Source organism: Mirounga angustirostris, unplaced genomic scaffold (genome assembly GCF_029215605.1).
Source record: "Mirounga angustirostris isolate CCGP_5_RB_7025 unplaced genomic scaffold, mMirAng1.0.hap1 SCAF_12, whole genome shotgun sequence".
In the NCBI taxonomy this organism is placed as follows: domain Eukaryota; kingdom Metazoa; phylum Chordata; class Mammalia; order Carnivora; family Phocidae; genus Mirounga; species Mirounga angustirostris.
In genome coordinates this window covers 80,717,646-80,732,290 of record NW_026991720.1, presented here as the reverse complement: position 1 = coordinate 80,732,290, position 14,645 = coordinate 80,717,646, and the positions used below count along the sequence as shown (strand labels likewise).

The 14,645-nt window shown below is 33.8% G+C and overlaps 1 protein-coding gene across 2 annotated transcripts in view; it reads right to left on the bottom strand.

The window, feature by feature from the left end:
- The window catches only part of HGF (hepatocyte growth factor), a 74,211-nt gene that overhangs the window by 17,029 nt on the left and 42,537 nt on the right, over positions 1–14,645 (bottom strand). For both annotated transcript variants that reach the window (XM_045864797.2, XM_045864798.3), the window contains 3 exons: positions 14,229–14,356; positions 5,968–6,070; positions 2,096–2,229 (listed from right to left, as the gene is read on the bottom strand). In XM_045864797.2, the coding sequence (XP_045720753.1) occupies positions 2,096–2,229; positions 5,968–6,070; positions 14,229–14,356 (365 nt within the window). The remainder of the gene's footprint in view (positions 1–2,095; positions 2,230–5,967; positions 6,071–14,228; positions 14,357–14,645) is intronic.

Sequence of the window (14,645 nt, the reverse complement as noted above, 5' to 3'; positions counted from 1 at the left end):
CTTCTTCCTAGACCATTGGATATTTTATTAGCCTCCATTATTCTTAATCATAGAGACTTCACAAAAAGGTACCATCAGGTAAAGCTAATATTTTTAAAAAATAATCCTTAATCATTAAAAAGATGTATGTCCCAGAGAGGTAGATTTCTTTGCTTTGTAGTGTTAAAACTAGAAAGACATCTTCTAAAGAGGAACATTTTCAGGACCCAGGCAGACCCTAATATGAGAAAAATAGAAAATTAGGAACACCCGAATTAATTTGAAAGGCTATGCTTACAGCTGATGAAATAAAATATAATGATATGATATGCTATTTCTTTGCAAACCTATAAGGTGTTTATTTACCATTATGGATAATTTATTTCCTAAAAATAGGTTGGGAAGTTCCAAGTCTTAATTATAGCCATACTAGATGAAAATCATATTTAAGAAGTTTGCCTTTTTATGCTAAAATTTCATGAAACATGACTAGCGTTTCCATTTAAGGCAAGAAATTATCTTTTTAATTTGCCATAAAAATTATGTGTTTGTATTTCATGTTTTAAAGCAAACATCATTTCTTCAATCTAATCTTTTTAAAATGGGTACTTTTGTTCAAGGTACTTGCTACTAGCTTTTCTCACACAGAAAACATTCTTTTTTGATTTTATTGAGTTTTTACAATTTTAACTCCAGTATAGTTAACATACAGTGTTATATTAGTTTCAGGTGTACAATACAGTGATTCAACAGTTGTATACATTACTCAGTGCTCATCAAGATAAGTGTACTCTTTAATCCCCATCACCTATTTCACTCATCCTCCCCACCCACCAGGAGAAACATTCTTAAAATAGACTCTTACTGAACTTATACAAATATGTCCTTTTTAAACAGGAGATAGCTTAATATAATGTTTAAAGATGTTTGTTATAAACACAGAGCTATAAGATAGGTAGTCTAGTAAAATAGTCTTTTGCTACTGACTCAGCTTTATAATAAGCCTTTTTCACTCAATAGTATATGGAGGATATACTTCCATCTCAATATATATTACTCAGTGGTACTCAGTGGGGATAACTTTGTTCCCCAGGGGACTTTTGGCAATGTCTAGAGATAGTTTTTGGTTCTCATGACTGGAGGAAGGGGTGGTTTTATTGACATATAGCGGGTAGAGGCGAGGAACACCACCAAACATTTTATAGGGCACAGGACAGCTTCCTACACCAAAGATTTATGCAGTACAAAATGTCAGTAGTGCCGAAGTTGAAAAGTCCTGAGACATTTCTCCAAACTGACTTTCAGACAAGCTTTCCAATTCATAACGTAGCACAGTATTGAAAGACTCTGACTACCCGACCTTCACTAATATTGACATTAACAATTACTTTTTATTTGCCAACCTATTGGTGGAAATGATCTTATGTTTATACAATTTGATTTTTTCTTACTATTAAGCTTTAATGTATTTATTTATTTATTATACTTACTCTTGAAGATTCATTTTCTTCATTTTTCTCCTAAATTATCTCATTTTTTCTTACTAATATATAGGAGCTCTTTTATATGTGGTATATCAGACATATATATTTTACATATATCTTTTACTTTACATACTGATACTCTTTTAAAAATCATCTTTAAAAGAAATCATCTTTGACTCAGAGATGTGGATGGAATACTCTAAGCTTTTTAGTCTTTGGCTAATGCACTGAGAAGAAGTGAAAGCAACACTATCTCAGGTCTGTCCATGTGTCTGTTACTGGGCGGGGGCTTTGTTAGAGCTCTGCTATATTCACAGCTTGAACAGTTAGTATTGGGAGGGGGGTCTTTTCTGGTGTAGTCATATTACAATAATGGCCATTTATTGCTTCTGGATTTCAAATGAGGATCTTCTGAGGAGGAAAATCTTCTTTAAAAGGTCAGCAGAATGTCTCCTTGTCTACAGGAGAGATGAAGAAAGGGGTGTGTGTGTGTGTTGCTGTCTGGAATGCATCCCTACTTTAGGATTGACTCCAACCCTCCTACGTTTCCACCTCTGATTGAGGTATCAATTTAAAGGATATTCAGCATATTTAAAATATTTCACCTGAAGAAGATCATTAAAAGTACTTACAACGAGAAATAGGACAATAATCCCATGGAATGAGAGGATTTCCCGTGTAACACCAGGGACCATGGGCATCATCATCAGGATTCCGGCAGTAATTCTTATTCAGCTTACTAGCATCTGGCTCCCAGAAGATATGCCTGCATAAACAACAAACTCTAAACATCACAAGATGCTCATTTCCTCCAACAGAAACAAACTGTCACCAAGAAGAAAAAATCCTAACATGTAATTTTCATTATAGATAGAGTGCAAGCTTCTATTTGGTGTGAATTTTGGTTATTTTCTTTTAGACTTATTTTGTTGCTGTTCTTGCAGTTTGGAAACATGTTCTCTACTCAGGATTATGGAATAGGACTACATAATTAGCATAGATAAAATGATGAAAAATTTTGTGACTTTGCTTCTCTTTAATAATTACAGTGGCAAGGTGACCACCAACACCCCTATGCATAGAAATGGAGAAACACTGCCAGAAAAAGAGCAGATGACAAAGAAGATCAAGGTTATAAAATACATAGAAAAAGCAAGCTATTGCAAAAGTATTTTTCATGTTTCAGAAACATAAAAAGCATCACTAGCAACATCATTATGACAAAGGACAGAAAGATACTCTGAAAAATTAATAATAGTGTGCTAATGAAATAATTAAAATCTAAACTTTCAGTGACTATATACTTACAATATATGAGTTTTTGAAAGATAACTGAGTAACACTTTCTCATTTTACATCTTAACTAAGTTTATTACAAAAGAAAAGCAAAAATATTCTGTCATTTTATTAGACCATGCCCAGTCATAAAGCATCAGTATTTATATTTATTTTGATAAGATTAATAAAGCCAAATTCCAAATGGCCATCCTGACCAAGTCATGAAAACTATACAAGTAATTGAATTTGTTTTGGATTATTAATTACTACCATGTTTGAATGTAACTAATGGGTCATTTAAAACCTGGAAAGAGCTTGGCCAGGTAAGGTTGAACTATCTTTCCAAACTCAGGTTCATTTTCTGGACCAATAATAACAGTAAACACAAATAGTACTTACTATGTGCCAGATTCTATTTTATGTGATTTACATATATAACCTTAGACCAACCTAATGAGACTGGTTCTAAGATTATTCTATTTTATATTTGATGAAATAGAAATCCACAGAAAACAATTTTTCTGAGGTCACATGCCTTATAAGCAGCAGAGCAGAGGTTTGAACAAATGGCTCTTTCCAGAGTCAATGTTCAAAACCACCATTCTGTACTATGTCTTTACCCAACTGCAGCTTATTCTTAAACCAAAATGGTACCATGAAATTTTACCATTCATCAATTTACACAAATTGTTTTCAAATGACTTTTAACTATTTCCTAATGTCCAACCCAAACTCAGTGAATTAAGGGTTATAACCATGAGTTCCCTAAATAAATATGTCATATATTTCCAGTGATATGTTGGTAATGTTTAAAAGGGCACTCTGAGATGTGTAGGAAGTCTTTATTTGTTGTCCTTGCCAATTTCTGAGGTGTAAATTCTTCTGCCATAAAAAATATCAACTTTTCAATGTCCAAATCTTCAGAGATTTCTGAAGGCCGGATTGGTACAATTGTCTCTCACAAGTCCGTAAGAGCTAGATCCACCAAATAGCAGTGTCGAAATTAGCATTTAATCTTAATCATGCTAATTCTCATTTAAAATTCTGTAATGAATCTTAATGCTTAGGAAAAAATCCAAAGTTCTAAACACAGCTTACAAGGCCCTATATGGTCTTGCTACTGGAGAATTCCTTTTCTGTGGACATTAACCAAATTATACTATCAACCTTACCAAAATTATTTCTGATTTTCAAACACTTCAGTCTGTGGGCTTTGGGACAAGCTATTCTTTCTGCCTGATGTACTCTCTTCCTACACGTCCTTTGACCAGCTTCTACTTAACATATATCCTCCAATTAATTTCCCTTTCTCTAGGAAGACTTCCTGACCATCTAAATCTGGAAACTTCTTTGCACTCTCATAGCATAAAATATGCTATTTTTCATGATTTTTATAATATGGTATTGGCATTTGCTGTTGGCTGGCATTCTAGAGTGTGAGATCCATGAGGTTAGAATTCTGCTTATCTTTGAAATCCTAGAGCTGCAGTTTCCAATACAGTAGCTACTAGCCACCACATGTGGCTACTGAAGAATTGGTATGTGGCTAGCCCAAATAGGTGCTCTAATTCAAGCAGATCTTGAAGCTTTAATATGAAAAAATGTAAAAGATCTCATTAACAATTTTTTATATTGAATACATATTGAAATGAAAAGGCTTTAGATACATTGGATTAATAAGAAATATTATTTAAAATAGTCTTGCCTGTTTATCTTCACTTCTTTAAATGTGTCTATTAGGAAACAAAAGTACACGTGCAACTTACATATGTGAAATGCATATTTATGTTGGAGAGCACTGCTTTAGAACTCTCATTATTTGTTTGTGAAGTAAATTAATTGAAACCATATCATCCACTAGTAAGTGCATTTTGGAAGAGAATTAAAGTAGGACTAGAGGCAAAATAACTCAATCTCTCAGAGCCCTTAAGTTCTTTTTTTGTTTAAGATTTTATTTATTTATTTGACAGAGAGAGAGAGAGACACAGCGAGAGAGGGAACACAAGCAGGAGGAGTGCGAGAGGGAGAGGCAGTCTCCCCGCTGAGCAAGGAGCCCGATGCGGGGCTCCATCCCAGGACCCTGGGACCATGCCCCGAGCCGAAGGCAGATGCTTAACGACTAAGCCACCCAGGTGCCCCTAAATTCTTATTCACACATACAGAAATATCTTCCACATAGATTGTGATGGCCAAATAAGATAATAACTCATGGAAAGCAACCACGGCATAAGTACTTGATCAAATGATACTAACACTTTTCCTTCTATTCTACTGCATATGCTATTCCGGGATTTTGGTAAAAATCAGTTTTATGTCACAAGTATGTCTCAGACTTCTTTAGTAATTTAAAACATACTAGCACTATTGCTAGGGTGGAATGACAGACAGTGGCAGACATATTTTTCTGTGAATATGTCCAGTGTCGAAATCTCTAATTCTCTGAAATATATAGGTTTTTTTCAATTACATATTATACCATCCTTTAGTTGTAGAAAAATTTAATGTGTCAAAATAAAGCTATACCAGGAAACCTGTTTCTATAAGTTTTTAATAGTTAAGTGGATATTTAAGGTATGTATGTACATGAAAATGGTAACTTACTGATTTTTCATGAACTGATGCTAACAATTAATAATTATTATGAGAACACAATCATATAATGCACTATTTGAAACACTAGATTTGCCACTTAATTATGCACTGTCTTATCAAGTTATACAGTTGTTTTCTCAATATGACCATATCATCCTTGAAGGTGAAGCCAAAATGTATGCCCATTTTTTTATTAATGTCTCCCATGGGCACCTATCACAGAACAGAACACATAGTAAATATTCAATAAAAATGTGCTAGATTGAATTGCTTATTTAAGTTTGGGGGCTCCTGGGTGGCTCAGTCTGTTAAGCAGCTGACTCTTGATTTCGGCTCAGGTCCTGATCTCCAGGTCAGGCTCCCAGTGGGGAGTCTGCTTTAGGATTTTCTCTCTCCCTCTGACCCTCCCCCCTCCCCGCTTGCTCTCTCTCTCTCTCTCTCCTTCATATATAAATAAATCTTTAAAAAGAAAAAAGGTTGTTACATGAAGAGAATACACTAAATTGAGTTGCACAGAATAATAAATCTAATGTTTTTATCGGCTTACTATAATACATAAGAATAGAAATAGCAGTGTGCATATCTGAATATAATATCTGCTATATTATGAACTGAAAGAAAGATATTTACACACCTGTGCAAGTCTTCCATGTTCTTCTCCCACATTGAACATGTTAGTCCAGATCGGGTTTTGGATAAACTGCCCATATAATTTTTGCCATTCCCACGATAACAATCTAAACATAAAATATATGAAAGAGGACTAATGAATACAGGGAAGTATAGAACAAAAACATTTTTACAAGTATGCAAATTCATGAAAGTCAACGTAAAAGTTGACAACACACTCTGTACAAATCAAAGATACTCAAAAATTTCAAGTTAAAGTATCTTTATTTTCAGCCAAATTTCTTCTTCCTTAAAATAGGATTTATGTGTCTCATTACAAATTGAACAAAAAAAATCAAAGAAAAAAGTTACATGAGTGGCCCTTAGGGATACCAAAGAAATGAGAATTTTTAGAATGACATATATATTTCCCAGTATTTTCTTCAGAAAAAGTAAGCTCCACAGAAAAGTTACAAGAATGATATAATGAATACTCATATACTCATCGCATTTGTTTTGTTCTGATTTTCATCTTTCACGAGATTAACATTCTGAGTCACCCAAGCCAGCTGTTTTGCAAATGCTCTTTAATTCCATTTTGTCTGATTATTTTCTCATGATTAAAAGCAAGCTAAAGACGGGATTACGACATAGATGGTATTTTTTCCTTTTCAGAGCATTTTCTCTTGTAACATATGATGTCAGTTTGTTCCATATTTGGTGGTGAGTTTGATAACTTGGTTAAGTGATATGAAGGAAGATTGTTGGGGCCCCTGAGACTATCTTATTTCCAAATAAATTTTCAGAAAATGGCTTAAGCATACTTTGATTACCTTTGCATGAATTAGTCATTACTAGGCTGGTTTTAAAATAGTTGTTCTTCAATTTCCTACATTTCTTTATTTATTATCATTGTTTTCTTCTCCCCTACTCCTCCCATGTAAGTATTCTGTTACTACCACTGGTACCGCTGCTGCCATGGCTACTCCTACTAGTCATACTATTGCCTGTAGTAGAAGTGGGGCTCTGCACACTCTTCTGTCCTCTTTTTACTCAGCATTATATATAATCTACTCCTGTTGCTCATTTTGATACTCAAAACTGTTCCAAAGTTAGCTGATGGAAGCCACTTTAAACTGGCTTCTGCGCCTTTTACTGTGTCCCATATGGTTTTATTTTTCATTTTTCTTCCCCAGATGAGTAATCTGTGTTTTACTAAACATTGATAGGAGGGTCCATATTCCTAATTTTAAAATATCTTAAAAAAGAAGTCAAGTTCTTCCAAACATGTGAGCTGCAGTTCTACATTTGAAAAGAAACACTATTCCATATTTTAAAATAATAACACATATTTTAAAAGTGATGATCCATTAAACATTCCTGATTTTTATATGACTGAGAACTGTAGACTTGTAAAATGTTATTTACAAATATACATCAAGATTATTTCTGTTTTCAACTTGGTAAGCCGCGCGCCTGGGTGGCTCAGTCGTTAGGCGTCTGCCTTCGGCTCAGGTCATGGTCCCAGGGTCCTGGGATCGAGCCCCGCATCGGGCTCCCTGCTCAGCGGGAAGCCTGCTTCTCCCTCTCCCACTCCCCCCTGCTTGTGTTCCCTCTCTCGCTGTGCCTCTCTCTGTCAAATAAATAAATAAAATCTTTTTTAAAAATGAATAAATATGCTTTGTAATCATAATAAATACGTACAAGTCCTAATAAAAATTTTAAATAAATAATTTAATAATTTGTTCAAGAATCAGTTAACATAGTGAAAAAGTATATTCAACAGTCATGTTTTCAAATCCATGGATCACATTTCGTAATAACACTATGAGGAATTTGGGCTTAAATATAAAAACTCAAATAAGATAGGATTTGATACAGATAACATAGCAGTCATTCCAGTGCACAATAAAATTGCTTTCAGAAAGCAAAAACTTGTAAAATCCAATACTTGTACATAAACAAAATATACCAATGAAAACATTTTGCTCTGATGGTGTGTTTTTTGTTTCTATATTAGGAAAGTTTAAATCTTTAGCTGTTAGGTAGTAAATTCTTTAGATAGATTCTTACTTAAAGAAAGCAATTGTGCGATGCAGTACACTAGTGCTACTTTTTTATACATTTTTGGGTTTTTTGCATATATGTTTTCTGTATTGGAGGAAGACATCCTCCTTACCACCACTACCCTTTTATTTGAATAAAGGCTATGATATATTTTCTTTCCTTCTTAGTAAACTTTTTATTTTAGAATAGATTTAATTTATAGGAAAGTTGTAAGTTGGTACAGAGAGTTCTCATATACCACACAGTTTTCCCTACTTTTAATATCAGATTAGTATGATAGATTTGTCATAACTATTGAGCCATTCTGATGCATTATTAACTGAAGACCATATTTTGGTCTTCATGGTCTCAGAAATATCTTTAGTTGTTAACCTAATATCCTTTTTGTATTCTAGGATTCCACATGATACCACATTATCTTTAGTTGTCATATTTCCTTAGGCTCTTCTAAATGTGACAGTTTTTAGACTTTCTTATTTGATGACATCAGTTTTGAGGAAAATTGGTCAAGTATTTTTTTGAGCATTTTTTTAAAGATTGATTTATTTAAGGAGGGAGGGGCAGAGGGAGGGAGAGAATCTCAAGCAGACTCCCCCAGAGAACACAGAACCTGACACAGGGCTGGATCCCACTATCCCATGACCCTGAGATCATGACCTGAGACAAAATCAAGAGTGGGATGTTTAACCAACTGAGCCACCAGGCACCCCCGGTCAAGTTTTTTTTTTTTTTTTAAATGTCCATCAGTTGGGTTTGTCTGATGTTTTCCTCATGATTAGATATGGGTTATAGGTTTTTGAGAGGAAAACATGAGTTTTTTAGCACTTCTTAACTTACTGGTGAAAGATATTCCAGCCTCACCTTGTTCTTTTCTTGTCCCAGGCCTCCTGGAATCATCAATTTCTCCAAGGGGCCTTTGTTTATTTTAATGATGAAAAGTAAGAAGATAAGAAATAGGTGTCAAGGGTGCTTTTGTTACATGTGAATTTAAGCATAATTTCTATGTGTTTGAAGGGAATTTATATATACATACTATTTTTTTAGAAATCTCAACGTATTTTGTTAATTACTTAAGTTTTTTGGTCCTTTAGTTTTTAGTTTCAGAATTTTTATATATTAAAAATATTTTCTCTTTATCTGTAATATGCATTTCAATACTTAGACCCAAATTTGTCATTAGTCTTTTTATTTAAATATGGGTTTGGGGGGCACCTGGGTGGCTCAGTTGGTTAAGCATCTGACTCTTGATTTTGGCTCAGGTCATGATCTCAGGGTCATGAGATAAAGCCGCATGTTGGGCTCTGCACTGGGCATGGACCCTATTTAAGATTTTCTGTCTCCCTTCCCTCTCCCTCTGCTCCTCCCCCCACCCTGCTCCTGCTCTATCTCTCATGTTTTATTTCTCTCTCTAAAAAAGTAATAATAATTAAATAAAATAAAAATAAATGAATGAATATATATGTGTATATATATATATATATAGTGTATGGGTGTACATGAGCGTTTGCCTCAGTAGGTTTGTAATGTAGTTTATAGTTTTTTTTTTCTTTTGCTTCCTCTAGATTTTGAGTGTTAATTAAAAAGCTTTTCACCATATCTAAGTTAAAAAGGGATTCTTCCAATTTTACTTCTAGTATCTATATGGTTCTCTTTTTTTAAATTCAGATCTCTTATACATTTGAAGTTTATTTTGGGGTATGGTATAAGGCATGGATTTAATTTTATCATTTATAATTTTATCCATTATTATACTTTAAAAGTTCATTTTTCATCCAGTGATACATAGTGCTACATTTTTAATAAAATAAATCTCTGTAAGGAGTCTGTTTCTGCCCTCTGTGTTTTTTCCAATTGTCAATTTATTCATTGCACTAGAACTAAAGTCTTAATTACAAGCTCTTTATAAAATGTTTTAATATCTGATAAGGTTAATTACCTCTAATCACCCTTATTTTTCAAGATTTTACATAATATACTTACGTGTTTATTCTTCCAAGAGAACTACAGAATGAGGTTTTTTGTATCAAAAGAAGACTTATGGATCTATTTCTTAATATCACATTACATTTATAAATTAACTTAAGTAGGAGTGCCTAGATGGCTCAGTCCATTAAGCGTCCAACTCTTGATTTTGGCTCAGGTCATGATCTCAGGATTTGAGATCGAGCTCCATGTCAGGCTCCATGCTAAGCATGGGGCCTGCTTAAGATTCTCTCTCTCCTTATTCCTCTGCCCTTCCCCTGCTAGCGCGCGCTCTCTCTCTCTCTAAAAATAAATAAATAAATAAATAAATAAATAAATAAATAAATAAATAAGGTAGAATTGATGTATTTACGATGTTGAGTTCTAATATCAAAAACAAGGGATGCTTTGTCCCATTAAAGTACACTTTGTGGCTTTCAGTGGTGATTTTAAAATGTTATTATAAAAATTTTGCATATTTCTTTCTAAATTTATTCCTGTTTCCATCACTTTTGTTGCTATTATAGATATTGTTTTCTCCTTAATTAAATCTACAAACTCATATATGAATGTTACTCTAGTGAATTTTTTTATTACTTGAATTCAATTTTCAAAGTATATTACTATTACATAATTTGCATAAAGATCTTTTGCTTTTTTACCCAATCAATATGCTTTCTTATTTATAAAGAATAATATCTCCAATACAGTGTTAAAGAGGAATATGTTAACCTATGTTAACCTATATTTTACAATGTTAAAGAGTAAAGATAGTATATTTTCTTGTTTTCTTTTTTAACTTCCTAAGAACGTCTGTAATGTTTCCCCATCAGGTATAATGGATAAATGCTTTCTTGTATGTGGGCATGTCTATGTGTCTATATGTGTATATGTTAAAATGTGAATATATATTTTAAGGTAGTCCCTCTCTCTATATATAGATAGATATAGATATAGATATAGATATAGATATAGATATAGATATAGATATATGGGTATGTGTGTATAGTGTGTGTATTCCAGAAATTCTTATTTGGGTACTTTTATGAGAAAGGAGTGAATTTTGTAACAGGAATTTCAAAATTTGTTGACATTTATTATATGATTGTTTTTCTAAGAAGAATTATTTTAATGGGTTTCTAAAACTGAATCATTTTTGTTCTCAGACTAAACTCCATTCAATCATTATGTGTTATTTTTTAAGTTGCTTTATCGGATTTTTCACTCCTTTCATTTAAAATTTTTATATTCACAAATGAGATAAGTTTACTGTTTTTTTCCTGTGTTATCTTCATCATGTTTAGGTATTAATATTATAATGTCATCACTACTGGTGGGAGTTTTACTGTATTTGTTGAGCTACATAGCGATATATGTAGCACTGAGATTAAGTGTGTGAGCACATCTAGGCACATTGAGATTAAGTGGTCTGTGAACACATCTAGGCACGGTATATTGTTGATGGAACAGTTTTCATTAATAAATTCCCATATTTCTTCTATAAGAATAGGTCTAATTCTTTGACTAATTGAATTGATCAGGGGCAACTCAATTCAGATAATTTTAATTTTCCTAGTAAATTATCCATTTCATTTTTATTTTCAAAGTTTCTTACATGAGGTTATATAAAACAGTATTTTATGTCTTCTAATTTTCCTGTTTCAATGGTTATTTCCCCCTTGATAGTTACCATTTTATATTTTCATCCTTTCTTTTTTTCTTGGTAGTTTTCCTTTTTATACTGCTTTCGGCTTACTTTTTTTCCCCAACTCTAAGTTTGAAATTTCATTCACTTTCTTCATTATTTATGATATTGATATAACCATTTATTTTTTTAAGATCTTATTTATTTATTTGACAGAGAGATAGAGAGAGAGCACAAGTAGGCAGAGAGGCAGGCAGAGGGAGAGAGAAGCAGACTCTCCACTGAGCAGGGAGCCCGATGTGGGGCTCGATCCCAGAACCCTGGGTTCATGACCTGAGCCGAAGGCAGACGCTTAATGACGGAGCCACCCAGGCGCCCCTTGATATAACCATTTAAAGCTATGACTTGCATCCCGTTTACTGCTTTAAATATATATTATATAAGTTAACAAGTTGTTTTAAAAACATTTTTAAAGAAAGTCTGTAATCTCACTTTTCATTTTTTAGTTTAATATTGTTTAATATTTGTTTAATATTTAATTGGAAGAGCATTCACATATATGCTAATTCAGATGTTGCAAGACTTAGGAAGAATGTTTCTGATTCATCAGTCTATTTGTGTTTATATGTTATATGGAGAAGGATAAGAGCAGCATCCTTCCGTGTGTATGTATGTGCATGCATACATGCATATCACATATTTAGCAATGCATACCATTAGCTTCGCAGTATCACACAATGGCATAACCATTAAAACTTCACAGTTTTAGGTTGGATTAGCTAACAGTGTCTGTTAAGTGGATTTCTTCATTTTTAACTGGCCCCACAGAACCTAGCACATTGTTGCATGTGTTGCATGTATCAGGTATAATATATTGTTGAAAATAATATAACATATTGTTAAAAGTAATGGAAAGGTCATTCTAAGGAAGGTTATATTCAATCCCAACTGTGCTAATTTGAGAATTTAGGCAAGTTATCTAAATTTCATAAAACTAATTTCCTCATCTATTAATTTCTAGATTTTTTAGATAAACAGTATCATCAGCTTAACTTGTACGATCCAAAATTCTCATACTGTGTTACCTGATTCTTTGGTAAGTGATATATATGTACATAAAAGCATCTTAATATACATAAGAAGCTTATTAAACAATTGTTCTCATTTCCCTCTATCTCAAATTATCAGTGCGTGTTTAAATGAACAATACAGGGACAAAGAAGATCCAGCTGGTACTAAACCTCCTTTAAACATCAGTTTCAACTTTATTTCCAACTGACCTTTAAAATCTGCCAAAGAACAGTGAAATTGACTGAAAAGGGACTGAACCCCTCTTCCCTCTACAACTTTTAACAGTTGCTCATGAAAAACGGCACTGCAGAAAAAGTTAAAGGATGGAAGAAGTATGTATAGAACAATAAATCTATGAAATGGAGCTTTAAATTTGGCTTGGGCTTTTTAGGATGATTTAGGACTGACCATGACCATCAAAATTAAATTTATGAGAAAGAATATGATTATTTAAAAATCATAACCTTCAATTCATTATATACTAATAAATGCTCAGATTCCAACATCTTCATTAATCTTTGACAAATGATTTATTTTTTAACCTATTTCAGTCTGACTTTTCTCTGCTGCTCTCCCTGAAACAGTGATCTTCAATGGCATATATGTTTCCCAGTATAATGGTGATTTAACCCAAACCCCACAGCTACACATCATCTCCACTGCTGACCCCCCAGGTCCACATCACTCTCCTCTCTTTCCTGAGTTACTGAAACAGCCGCATAACAAATTCTCCTGTTTGGGAGAAGTTGTCAGAAGTTGTCATAAGTTCTGGCTGTTTTCCATAATGCACCCAGAGTCATCCTGTTAAAACTTAAACCAGACAGATCATCTAATTTATCTTTTCGGAACCTTACAACAGAATCCCTTCTCTTTCAGAATAAAAGTGTAAATCCTTCCAATTCCTATAAGGCATATGCGATTTTAGTCCAACTCTTCTCTAACCACATCCCCTGTGACTCTCCCCCTTGCTCTGTACTGGCCACAGTGGTGTGCTTGCTGTCCCTTTCCTTTACTTTTCAAACACTGTGCCTTCTCATGCCATTTGCACTTGCAGTTTCCTCTACCTCGAATGCTATTTACAAATATATGCACATGGCACACACTGCTTCTTCCAGGTGCTCCTTAAGTGTTCCCTTGGTATGTCAGATCTTCCCATACCATTCAAATATGAAATAACAACACCCTCCGCTCTAACCCTGGGACATTTTCTCTCTGGCACTTACCACAAACTAACTTATTCCCACTTCCATTTTGCTTGTTTTGTTCCTGTTTTCTGTTTGCTGGAGTTTCTGGAGTTCCACGGAGTCGGAGAATTTTGTTTGGTTTACTAGTTATCCCCAGTGTCTAAAACAGTGCCTGGCACTAGTATACGCTCAAATAAATAAGTGAGTGTTGAGCCAATGAATGTATAAAAGAAATGCAACTTCAGACTTGGTGATTTTGTTTGGGAACCAGCAAACCAGTGCAACAAGAAGTAGGTCTCTCTTGAGGCATTTCCCCTGAATTTAATCATGTCCACCCTGCAAAATGTCAGCCATTACCTTGTCCACTTGACACATCACATTTTGGAATTTGGGAGCAGTAGCCAACTCGGATGTTTGGATCAGTGGTAAAACACCAGGGTGATTCAGCTCCATCTGGATTTCGGCAATAATTTTCTCTTAGGTCCCTATTGAGAATAAGCATGTTAATGTAAATTGCCTGAGTTCTTACAAATGGTAAGTTAGCGCGGTTACATTTCTAGAATCCCAGAATGCATGCATGTTTATAAATAGAGTTCTAAGTTTTAGATTTAGGATAGTTATAAAAATTTAGAATTCAGTATACACAACTGACATTGCCCATATTACTGAAATAAAGGCTGTCAGATGTCTGTATTCTTTTCATTCCACAGGCCCAGAGTTCCACAGAAACACTACTGCTTCATGAAAGGGAAAAAATAGTACCACTTCATTTTT